The 12,791-nt window shown below is 41.6% G+C and overlaps 1 protein-coding gene across 2 annotated transcripts in view; it reads left to right on the top strand.

Annotated features, from left to right (window-relative positions):
• AMFR (autocrine motility factor receptor) overlaps positions 1 to 12,791 on the top strand; it is a 60,553-nt gene that overhangs the window by 25,529 nt on the left and 22,233 nt on the right. For both annotated transcript variants that reach the window (XM_030925453.1, XM_030925454.1), the window contains exons 8-10: positions 64 to 174; positions 5,169 to 5,359; positions 8,533 to 8,636. In XM_030925453.1, coding sequence (XP_030781313.1) covers positions 64 to 174; positions 5,169 to 5,359; positions 8,533 to 8,636 — 406 coding nt within the window. The remainder of the gene's footprint in view (positions 1 to 63; positions 175 to 5,168; positions 5,360 to 8,532; positions 8,637 to 12,791) is intronic.

The following is a 12,791-nucleotide window of genomic DNA, read 5'->3' as shown; positions in this document are numbered from 1 at the left end:
GTGGTGTTTAGTGTGTGTGTGGAACTGACCGAGGTTCCTGCTGGGCTTGTTTTGTTTCCACAGGTTTGCAGTTGCAACTCCAGAGGAGCTGGCTGTCAACAATGACGACTGTGCCATCTGTTGGGACTCCATGCAGGCTGCGCGAAAACTGCCCTGCGGACATCTTTTCCACAAGTAGGAGCTTTGTGAAGGGCCATGTGGGACGGGTGTTCTGTCCAGGGTGTGTGGGTGCTTTTTGTACCCAGGCTTGAGACTCATCCTAGTGGAGGAGTGGGGACATTACCTCAGCCTGGCCTTGCTGCTGGCACTGCGTGTTCTGGGAAGCTCTTGGGTGTCCTTCTTTGTTCCTTAGCCTCTTCCCTACATCATAGGACTGTTTCCCACCCATAGTTTGCCATCTTAATTTCTGGGTATGGTAGCTGTCTTCATATTTCTTCTCCATTTTAGCTCTGAAGTACAGCAAATATGTCTAAGATTTAAAAGAAAGGATTAGCGGGGAGTCCTTATTTTCAGACAGCTTATTATCTAACTGGGAGAGAGAGAATATATAATTTTGCATTTTGTATATGCCCAAAAGAAGCCTAAAATCTCACCAGAGAAGTGGATTGAGATGGGGAGTAGACCAGGACCACTAAACAGCACAGAAGAGCTGTGTCTGTTATCAAGGATTACAAATAGTCTCTTCTGTAATCCTTCCAGATGGAAGTAGATCTAAGATGTCACTGGGACTCTGTCTGTCTCACATAAATGACTGCGTGTATAAGTTGGATGTTTTGATGTTGATGGACCTTGAGGTATCTTTTGGCCTTTTGCATGTGTTTTCAATTTTGCATATTGGGAAAGTTCTGATCTTTGCATTTTTAATCTTCCTTTCTTTATTTTAGAGTCTCAAAGGGTTTTTCTTCTTCTTTTTCATATAGTTTTGGAGCTAGAGTAGAGTCTCAGTAACTCAACACATTGTTGACAGATTTTTTTTTTTTTTATGTGCTGAGTGCTGTGTTAGGCTCTGGGGATAAAATGAAAATGACTAGTGTGGTCATTGCTTTCCTGTAGCATACAGTCGAATGGAGGATTCAGACGTGAATGAACCAGGCATATTTATGAATTTTAAAGTATCAATGAGATGAGTGCTTTAAAGCAAAGGAACATGGTTCTTGAGAGCTTGTAATGAAAAAATCCAACTCAAACTTGAAGGAATTGACTCTTGAGGATAAGTAGGAGTTAAGTCAACAAAAGGAGGGATCAGGTGGTACTAGGTACTTGAGAGAGAGGGTGCATCTGTGCAGCAGGAAGAAATGGAAGAGACTAAAAGAGAAGCTGTGTGGCCGATCCCAGAGAGTAAAGGACAGGGGTGTCTGCTGAGGCAGAAGACACATAGGCAGGGTCTGGAGGACCATTGGGAGTGGTGAGATGCTGTTGAACATTAAGTAAGGATTGGCGGGTAAGATTTGTTGTTTGAAAAGATCCAGGGGGATTGGTTAGTAATGGCTGCAGTGGTTCAGGGGTAATCCCAGCACTTTGGGACACTGAGGCAGGTGGATCACCCAAGGTCAGGAGTTTGAAACCAGCCTGACCAACATGGTGAAACCCCACCTGTACTAAAAATACAAAAAAATTAGCTGGGTGTGGTGGCGGGTGCCTGTAATCCCAGCTACTTGGGAGGCTGAGGCAGGAGAATTGCTTCAACCTGGGAGGTGGAGGTTGCAGTAAGCTGAGGTCACGCCATTGTACTCCAGCCTGGGCAACAAGAACGAAAATCTGTCTCAAAAAAAAAAAAAAAAAAAAATTGTAACTTGGACTCTGGTGGTAGAAGTAGAGTTAGTGAGAAGACAGATTTGAGGGGATCAGGAAGGATGTGGTGCTAGACCGGCCGAGGGAAAGTGAGGAATGAAAGAGGTGCCAGGGTTTCCCTAGTTGTGCGGGTTGGACAGTTGGGTGTAGAGCAGTGCACATTCGTTGAGGTTGGGAAGACCAGGGAATTTGCATACATTTCTCAAAATTATTTCAGTTAGCCCCTAAGGAGCTTGGAGGCTAGTTGAGAAGAATAAACTCAGAATAACTCTATTTTAGCTCAGAAATAGTATCTTCAAGCATATGGTTAGATTAATTTTATGATTTAATTTCTTTGAGGCAAAATTCAGATAATATACATTTAATCATTTAAAAATGTACAGTTCAGTGGCTAATGTGTTCACAATGTTATGCAACCACCCTTCTCGCTAGTTTCAAAACCTTTTATCACTCCACAATAGCACCTCATAGTCACTAAGTAAGCACTCTTCATTCCTTCCTTCTCCATCGCCTGGCAACCACTAATCCACTTTCTGTCTCTATGGATTTACCTATTCTGGACATTTCATATAAAGGAATCATATAACGTGACTTTTTGTGACTGACGTCTTTTGCTTAGTATTTTTTGAGGTCATCCAAGTTGTAGCATGTATCAGTACTTCATTACTTTTTATGGGTGAATTTAAGTAATTTTATAAATTAAACAATTAGTTTATCCATTCATCCATTAGTGGACATTTGGGTTGTTTCCACATTTTGACTGTTGTGAATAATGCTGGTAGGAACATGTGCTTGTGAGAAGTATCTGTTTGAGGACTTGTTCCCATTTCTTTTGGGTATATGCCTAGGAGTGGAATTTCTGGATCACGTGATAATTCTGTTTAACTTTTGAGGAAATGCCGAACTGTTTTCTACAGCAGCTGTATCACTTGATATTCCCACCAACAATACCTGAGGGGTCTAATTTCTTCATAAATCTTGCCAACACTTGTCATTTTCTATTTTTGTTATTATAGCCATTCTTGTGGGTGTGAAGTGTTATCTCATTATGGTGAATTTTGTTTTGTTTTTTAGTAATAATTCTTAAATATAGTTTTTTTATTCTGGTAAAATATAACAAAAAATTTACCATTAGCTATTTTTAAGTATATGGTCTGGTGGCATGGAGTACAGCCATATTGTTGTACAGCCTTCATCACCATCTATCTCCAGAACTTTTTCATCTTATGAAACTGAAATTGTCTCCAGTATACAGCAAGTCCCTCTCTGTTTCTCCCGAAGCCCTTGGCAACCACCATTCTATATTTTGTCTCTATGAGTTACTCTAGATACCTCTGTTGGCTTTGGGTTTAGTTTGCTATTTTTCTGGTTCTATAGGCATAAAGTTAGGTTTTTGACGTGAGAGCTTTCTTCTTTTTAGGCATTTTCTGCTACAAATTGGCCTCTGAGCATTGCTTCCGCTGCATCTCATAAGTTTGGATATGTTGTGGTTTTGTTTTCATTTGTCTCAAAGTGTCTCATTTCCCAAGTGATTCCTTCTTTACTCAGTGGTTGCTTAAGAGTTAGGATTTAATTTTAAAACACTTATCTGCCTCAGGTTGAGTGAACGAATAGTTGTTAGGATGTGCTCTTGGTTGGCTTTACTTTGTAGCTTTGGGAATGATTGTGTGCTGAGAATCTAAGGCAAATTCATTTTAATTTGTGATAAAGGTAATGCCTATATTCTTGCAGACACAATAGCTAGATAATTTGTTGCTATAGAGGATATTTTTGCAACATTTCAGAGTCCAGTGAATAGATCCGTTTTCTCTCTAAAGTTTGATTTCTCTCAGTTAAGGAACTCTAGCATTTTTTTTAAAAACAGAAAACTATGTCTAACTAGTTGTACTCACCTTGGAGTTTTTAGGCTGTTATATTTAATGTGGGAGGATTTTGCACTCCGTGAAATAAATTTAGATTTTCTTATAAAAAGTATGTCACAGTGTAGCGTTATTGGAAGGCAAGGATCTTGCATACTTTTGTAATCCCCCGCAAGGCTAATGTTATTCTACTAGTGGTGTGATTTCAGGGTGTCACTAGGAGAAGTGGACTTAAAAAAATCACTTATTTGACTAAATTATCACAGACAAATTATAGGTATTTAATTATTGCAAAATACAATAGAGTTGGGTATATACATACAGACAGATGACATTATTTTGGAACACGACTGTCACACACTCTCATGACACGGAGTGAGTAAGAAGTAGCTCCATCTTGGCCTCTAGGAAACTCCTGTTACTTATGTACCATTTGGTTGCTGGAGACTCTGAGGATTATCGTATTATGGTGAGGTTTTCCTTTATAACTTTATATCTACACATGTTCATAGATATTTAAAAGAAGATACAGCATTTTTATTGAGTGCCTACTTGCGCCCTTAGAGAAAAATAACAAATTCTCATAAAATGGGAGGGACCTTGGAGATTAATTCATCCAGCCGTCTCATTCTTTAGTGGAGAGGACTAGTCAAGAGAGGCTGAAGGGTTTGCCTGGATCACACAGCTAGTTAGAGGGAGAATTGGGACTGATCGCACATTTTCTGCTTCTTACTCTAGTATCCTTTCCTTTAATGGACACCTCAAGTATTTACTGAGTGTCTACCATAATTAAGGCATTATCATCTCCCGAGAGAGGGCAAAAGAAGCTTCAGCCTTGTTGGGAAAGCAGCATGCAAAGAGAAGAGGGTGGAGGAGGTTGAGGTGGTGAATGGAGAGGAGAGGTTACAGGTGAGCCAGGGGAACAGGGAGGTAAGGGCCTGTAGGGCTGTCATGCTTGAGGAAAAAGCAGATGGGAGGTCTTAGCAAGTTTGGTGCCAGATAAGTGAGTTGGAAGGAGAGGAGCTTGAGTGAATGAGTGAGATTTTTGACATCAAGATTTTGAAGACAAGGCCAAGGCTATGACTGTGCTAGTGGTAGCTAAAGCAGAGTGAAAGACGTGAGCGTCAGAGTGGAGGACTCAAGGATATGAGAGGCCAGGGTGTTGGATGTTTCAGCCACGTGGATTTTGAAGTAGCCAAATAGAGTTGGATGAGAAGATGGTGAACCATGCTAGGAAGTCCCACTGAAAAGGGGTCGCAACCAGGAGCTTGGTAGATGACTTCATATAGTAAAGGATTCATGTTCCCAGCAGGACACGCTGGAAGTGTATTAAAGTGAAGTACGGCAAAGAGGTAATGTCCGTAAATGCTTCTCAACACTTAAATCTTACTAGTGGTGGAGAGAAAATCAAATTGGAGCACATTTGATAGATCCAGAGTACTTCTGGGTGAATTCTCACAAAGTATGCTAAGGAACAATCGAGGATGCTGATGTATGTTCTTTTGGACTTTTTGGTAGCTCCTGTCTTCGTTCCTGGCTAGAACAAGACACCTCCTGTCCAACATGCAGAATGTCTCTTAATATTGCCGACAATAATCGTGTCAGGGAAGACCATCAAGGAGAGAATTTGGATGAGAATTTGGTTCCTGTAGCAGCAGCCGAAGGGAGACCTCGCTTAAACCAACACAATCACTTCTTCCATTTCGATGGTTAGTTGGTTTCAACCTCTAAAACTATACCTAAGGGATGTTCTCCCCTAGGCAGATACTATTTTAATTATAAATTGCCCTGTACAGACCAGTTTAATATTATACAGTCATGTGCCCCATAACGACATTTCAGTCCATGACAAACCGCATATACGGTAGTGGTCCCATAAGATGATAATGGACCTAAAAAATTCCTGTGGCCTAGTATTTACTACAATTTTTATCATTATTTTAAAGTGTACTCATACTTACATACAAAAAAAATTTACTGTAAAACAGCCTCAGGCAGGTCCTTCAGGAGGTTCCAGAATAAGGTATTGTTATTCTAGAAGATGACAGCTCCATGCGTGTTACTGCCCCTGAAGACGTTCCAGTGGTATAAGAGGTGGAGGTGGACCACGGTGATACTGATACTTCTGACCTGTGTAGGCTTAGGCTAGTGTGTGTGTTTGTATCTTAGTTTTTAGCCAAAAAAATTTAAAAAGTAAAATTAAAACTTTTAGAAATAGAAAAACTCTTGCAGAATAAAAAAGAAAATATTTTTAACAGCTGTACAGGGTGTTTGGATTTTAAGCTAAGTGTTACTACAAGAGTCAAAAAGTTAAAAAAAAATTAAGTTTATGAAGTAAAAAACTTATAGTAAGCTAAATTTAATTTATTGAAGAAAGAAACATTTTGTCATGAATTTAGTGTAGCCTAAGTGTACGGTGTTTATAAAGTCTACAGGAGCACACAGTAATGTCCTAGGTCTTCACATTTCACCACTCACTGACTCACCTAGAGCAGCCTTAATCCTGCAAGCTTCATTCCTGGTAAGTGCCCTATGCAGGTGTACTTTATTGTATTTTTTTGTACCATATTTTTACTACATGTTTTCTATTAGATATGTTTAGATACACAAATACTTAGCACTGTGTTACAACTGCCTCCAGTACAGTAACATGCTGTATAGGATTGTAGCCTAGAGCAATAGACTATATCGTATAGCCTGGGCGTATAGTAAGTTATATCATCTAGGTTTATGTAAATACACTCTATGATGTTTGCACAACGAGAAAATCACCTAACAACACATTTCTCAGAACGTGTCCCTGTTGTTAAGCTATGCACTGACTGTATTTCAATTTTAATTGAAAGCATTTAAGTGGGATGGATGGATAGATGGATGGATAGAGATAGAACAAACAGAGGGGTGCCAGGCATTTTGCCCAATTCCATGTCAGTATGGGCAGGGTGGGGCAGGAGGGTGGAGAAGTAAAACTGAATCAACCATGCCTTCAAGGAGCACACTTAATTAGCTCAATAGTTAACCTTTGCTAATAATGTATTGCATTTGTGTAGCATTTAAGCATATAACGAAGGATCATTGAGAAGCCTTTCTAGTGAGTACCACAGGCAGAATCAGAGCTGGAACCCTGTTGCTTTGTCCATAAAATATAAATATTCTGCCTCCCAGCAGTGTTAAAAGGAGTTGTAATGAAAACCACACTTAAAATTCTAAGACTGTGACGTATCAGGGTCTGGTTGATCATCCTTCCTTAATTCACATTAAGCTGCTGTTGATTTTCAACAGTCCAGTACCGCTAAATTCTGTGAGTTCATGTTTATAATTATTACTATAACACAAGCATCCCTGGAATTTTGTTAGCAGTAGTGCTAGTCACATCCCCAATTTGAGTTTCAAGAATGGGGTACAGTGGGGATGGTGTCATGTTGGTGAAATCCCTCAAAGAAAGGACCAGAGGGAGTAGAGTCATATCTTCCAGAAGAGTAGGTGGGGCTACTTGGCTGGCTAGGCCCAGAATGTTAGAGGGGTTTAGGGGGCCTGGTTTGGTGGCTGTGAATGAAGGGCTCTTCCAGGTAAAACTTCTGAAATATACTAGCAATATTGGAGATGAGACCTGGCTATCCAATCCATTATTTTATGAATTATGACTACTAAAAATTTAGTCTAAATAGATAAACTCAACTTTATTTCTCCCTAGTTAGTACATGAAATAAATATCCATTTCTTAAATGGGTACATTTTGTTTGTACCCATCTCAAGACCTTTGAGATGGCCATTCCACTTGATTTCTTTCTTTCTTTTTTTTTTTTGAGACGGAGTCTTACCCTGTCTCCAGGCTGGAGTGCAGTGGCGTGATCTCAGCTCACTGCAACCTCCGATTCCCTGGTTCAAGCGATTCTCCTGCCTCAGCCTCCCGAGTAGCCGGGATTACAGGCACGTGCCACCATGCCTGGCTAATTTTTGTATTTTTAGTAGAGATGGGGTTTTACCATTCTGGCCAGGATGGTCTCGATCTCCTGACCTTGTGATTTGTCTGCCTCAGCCTCCCGCAAGTGTTGGGATTACAAGTGTGAGCCACTGCGCCTGGCCACACTTGATTTTCTATTCCATGCATCAGGGTTTCTTTGTGAAGGAATGAAAAGCAGCCTTAAACGTGTAGCTTGATATTGGGTTGTTTTACAGCCTATTCTTGGTGCTGTTGTATCTTGGGCTCCTGTTTTCTTCGGGAAATAACAGAAGTAGCAGACTTTTTGGTGCTGTTAGTCTACAAGCCTGTGTTGTAGAATAGCACTATTTAAAAAGAATTTTGAATCAGAAAACCAAGGCTTTTAAGATTAAAGAAAAAATACTTCCTGAAAGTAAATGTGAAAATGCCTCCAAATGAATAGTCATTTGTGTAGCTCGTGAAAGAGAGGAGCCAAAGCTCATGTGTTATAGAAGCTTAGAGCCTTGAAAAGCTTCTTCATCTCCCAGGCTGAGCGTGTGAGGGTTCTGGGCTGGGCTGCATCCAGCCCTGCTGGAAAGCAGGATTGCTCAGCAGTGAAGGGTTCTAGAGCTTGCCTGTCTGGCTTCACATCTTAGCCATCATAGTTAAACTGTGTGATCTTGGACAAGTCCGCTAACTTCTAAGTGCCTCAGAGACCAAAGACCAAGGGTATTAGTGCTGTATCTTTGAGAAGGATACTATGAGAATGATAATAGGAGGTACCATGTGGGATGTAGTGAGGATTAAATGAGCTAGTCCACGTGGAACACTTGGCATGAGAGGCCTGCCATATAGGAAGCCCTCAGTGAACACCAGCCATTACAGTGGCTGCTGTGAGAGCAGATGATGGGGGAAAGAGTCAGGGCTCTGAAATTTATGCTGGATTCTTGTTTGTTTCAGGGTCTCGGATTGCGAGCTGGCTGCCAAGTTTTTCGGTTGAAGTGATGCACACCACCAACATTCTTGGCATTACACAGGCCAGCAACTCCCAGCTCAATGCAATGGTAAGGCCTGCTAGCTGCTTTAAGAGGATCACTAGGAATTAGGAGGGAAGGAACAGCTAGAGCGTGTGTGTTGGGTATATGACCTTGTTGGTCTTACTCTGCTCTGGCAGAATAGAAGGAATTTTAGGGGCTTCTTTTTATTTACTGGGACTATTTACATTCCTGTGTTTTAAATTTTGAAACTTTCATTTTATTTCTTTGGTGAATAATCTAACCTTTTCTGAACACTACTAGGTTTACTCTGTTGTAATCTAGGCCTACCTTGGGACTCCTTCGATTTTAGCCAAAAAAAAAAAAAAAAAAAAATTTTTTTTTTTTTTTTTTCTGGAGACAGGATCTTCCTTTGGCCCAGGCTGGAGTGCAGTGGTGCAGTCTGGCTTACTGTACCTTCTACCTCCTGAGTTCAAGCAATTCTCCTGCCTCAGCCTCCTGAGTAGCTGGCATTATAGGCATGGACCACCATGCCTGGCTAATTTTTATAGAGACGAGGTTTCACCGTGTTGACCAGGCTGGTCTCGAACTCCTGGCCTCAAGTGATCCGTCCGCCTTGGCCTCCCAGAATGCTCGGATTACAGACGTGAGCCACTGCACGTAGCCTTTAGCCAAAATATTTTGGGGAATTATCGACTGGAGTGAATGATGTGCCTTGCCTTAAAAATTTTACAAGGCTGGGCACTGTGGCTGACTCCTGTAATCCCAGAGCTTTGTGAGCCTGAGGCAGGCAGATGGCTTGATTGCCCAGGAGTTTGAGGCTGCAGTGAGCTGTACTCACACCATTGCACTCCAGCTGGGGTGACAGAGTGAGACCCCATCTCTAAAAAAAGCAAAGAGACTGGGCATGGTGGCTCACGCCTGTAATCCCAGCACTTTGGGAGGCTGAGGCAGGTGGATCACGTGAGGTCAGGAGTTCGAGACCAGCCTGGCCCATATGGTGAAACCCTGTCTCTACTAAAAATACAAAAATTTGCTGGGCATGTTGGCATGCACCTGTAATCCCAGCTACTTGGGAGGCTGAGGCAGGAGAATCGCTTGAACCCGGGAGACGGAGGTAGCAGTGAGCCGAGATCATGCCATTACACTCCAGCCTGGGCAACAAGACTGAAACTCTGTCTCAAAAAAAAAAAAAAAAAATTGTATGAGGCTCACCAAATGTGTGTTTTTGTTCCCCATCTTTTCCTCCCTCGCCTCCAAAAATTGTGTGTGTGTGTGTGTGTGTGTATGCATGCACGTGTGTATATGCCTTGAAATGTTGAGGCGTGTTGTTGGCTCAAGGATATTGTTTGAATACTTCAAGTTTCTTTGTATTTTTCCAAAGCAATGTGTTATTATTATTTTACAATGATGGAGAAACATGTGCAAACCAGTGCAAATCCAGTGCAAACCACCTTAGTCCTGCTTGGATTAGGGCCTCTGGCTGACCTGGATAAGCCCGGCCAGTGCTTTGGAAGGTCATTGGTTCATTCGTTAGTTAATCCTTATTGACTGAGTGAACAAATTTGAACTGAGAGCCTGTTCCTGAGACAGGCACTGTGGCGAGCATAGCACCTGCAATATCAGTAAGGTAGACACAAGTCTTACTCTCAAGTAGGGTAGATACTAACTGGGGAGACGGGTCATAAATATAAATAAGATGACTGTTGATGGTGATGAGTGTTCTGGTAGCAGTAAGGTAGGCAGTGTGGTGGAGTGGGTGGGTAGAGGCAGAGGAAGCATTTTAGAGGAGGCATTTGGAGATGTTCTCTTTGAGGGGTAATATGTATGCTAAAACAGGAAGGATGAGATGGAGCTGGATCAGGGGAGGAGGCAGTGGAAACAGTAGGTGCAAAGGCTATGACGTGAGAAAGTGCTGGGAACTGAGAAAGGTCATTATGGTTGGGGCCTAGCAAGTAGGGAAGCAAGACTGTGATATAAACTGAGATTTCAGAGCCAGAACATGCAGGGTCTTACAGGCCACAGGCTAATTTAGATCTTGTAAAAGTATTAGAAGGCCATTCAAAGCTTCTTACAGACCCCACCACCACCACCAGGGGACTGACAGGACATTTAACAGAATGATTTTGCTTCTGGGAGGAGGATGAATTATAGAAGGTCAGAAATGGAAGCAACAGGACCAGCAATTAGGATGTTGCTGCAGTAGTCAAGGCAAACTCACATAGGGGCTTGGACAGGGGTATTGGTAATAAAGGTGAAAAGAAGTGGCAGGTTTAGGACAGTTTTATAAGATGAGCTGGCGGGACTTGGTGCTTTGGTTGGATATGGGGGATGAGAGAAGTGGCGGAATGGAAGCTGCCTTGTTGGGTTTGAATTAAGCAGCTGAGTTGACAGTGGTACCATGTACTGAGATGGGAAGACTCGGGAGGAACAGGCATGAGGATGGGTCACCGTGTTCTGTTTGGGTAAGTCTGCGATGCTCTGTAGGCAGTTCTAGACCTCAGTGAGTAGATCAAGCGAGAGATGCACATTTGGGAGATTGAAGCCTGGAGGTGACATCTAAAGCAGGGGCAAAGAGAAGAGGGCTAACATCTGAGCTCTAGGTCCTGCCATGTTCAGAGGTCTGGCAGAGGGAGGAGCCATGACAGCTGGTGGAGAGGGAAAAGACCAGGAGAAGGTGGCAGCACAGCACAGAGGAGTTGGGTTTCCAGGAGGGAAGAGTCAAGCGTGTGGAATTCTTACAAGATGAACTCATAGAAGTGCATATTGGATTTGGCAGAGTGGGAGTGATTGATTAGCTGGAAAAAGAACCAGCACTTTTCATGGCCTAAGGGGTTGGACACTAGATTGTGGTAGATTGAAATGAATGGGAGCTGAAGAAATAGACCATACCAGGAAGTATGTTATGAAGAAGGACACAGAGCAGTAGAGGTGGTAGCCTGATAGGGGTGTGGCATCCAGGGGAGTGTTTCATTTGTTTAAGATTTTTGAATAGATCATTTATTTACAAGTTCAGAACCTAGAGAGGAGTATACAGTGAAGTCATGCTCCCATCTTTTTCCCATGTGCCCAGCTTCTACGCCCCCTTAACAGCCTGGGTTAGTTTCTTATGTATTATGTTGCTCCAGAAGGCTTATAGGCACATACAAGCCAATGCTAGTACATATTCTTTTTCTGACAGACAAGATTAAGAAAGTGAATTTTTTTTTTTTATTTTTCTATTTTGGTGAAGTACGTTATATCTACTATTTTAATATTTTTCAGATGTACATTTCAGTGGTATATTCACATTGTGCAACTATCACCACTGTCCATCTGCATAACTCTTTTCATTTTGCACAATCAAAACCCTATACCAAGCCTGTCCAACCTGTGGGCTGCATGTGGCCCAGGACAGCTTTGAATGCAGCCCAACACAAATTTGTAAACTTTCTTAAAACTATGAGTTTTTTTGCCTTTTTTTTTTTTTTTTTTTTAGCTCATCAGCTATCATTAGTGTTAGTATATTGTATGTGTGGCTCAAGACAATTCTTCCAATGTGGCCCAGGGAAGCCAAAATATTGGATACCCTTGCTCTATACCCATTCAACAGTTAACTACTAATTCTCCCCTCCCTCTAGCCTTTGGCAACCATTATGCTACTTACTTTCTGTGTGAGTTTAACTACCTAGGTACCTCATATAAGTAGAATTATACCATATCTGTCATTTTGTGACTGGCTTATTTCACTTAGCATAATGTCATCGTGATTCATGTTGTAGCACAGATCAGAATTTTCTTCCTTTTTAAGGTTGAGTAATACTTCATTATATGTATATACCACATTTTATTTATCTATTAATCTGTCGATGGACACTTGCATTGCTTCCACATTTTAGCTATTGTGAATAATGCTACTGTGAACATGAGTAGGCATATATTTCTTTGAGACCCTGCTTCTAATTCTTTTGAATACTCATGAGTCTTTTTTGTTTGTTTTTAAGACTAATTTTTTAGAGCAGTTTTAGGCTTACAGCAAAATTAAGAAGGTACAGAGATTTCCTGTATACCTCCTGTGCCCACACACACACAGCCTTCCCCATTATCAACATCCCTCAGCAGAGGGCACATTTGGTACAGTTGATAAACCTGTGTTGGCACATCATAATCACCTGAAGTCCATAGTTTACATTTGTGTTCCCTGTGTAGGTTTGGACAAATACATAGTGACATGTATCCACATGA

The sequence above is a fragment of the Rhinopithecus roxellana genome, chromosome 20, assembly GCF_007565055.1.
Source record: "Rhinopithecus roxellana isolate Shanxi Qingling chromosome 20, ASM756505v1, whole genome shotgun sequence".
Classification (NCBI taxonomy): domain Eukaryota; kingdom Metazoa; phylum Chordata; class Mammalia; order Primates; family Cercopithecidae; genus Rhinopithecus; species Rhinopithecus roxellana.
This window is presented reverse-complemented; position numbering and strand designations above follow the sequence as displayed.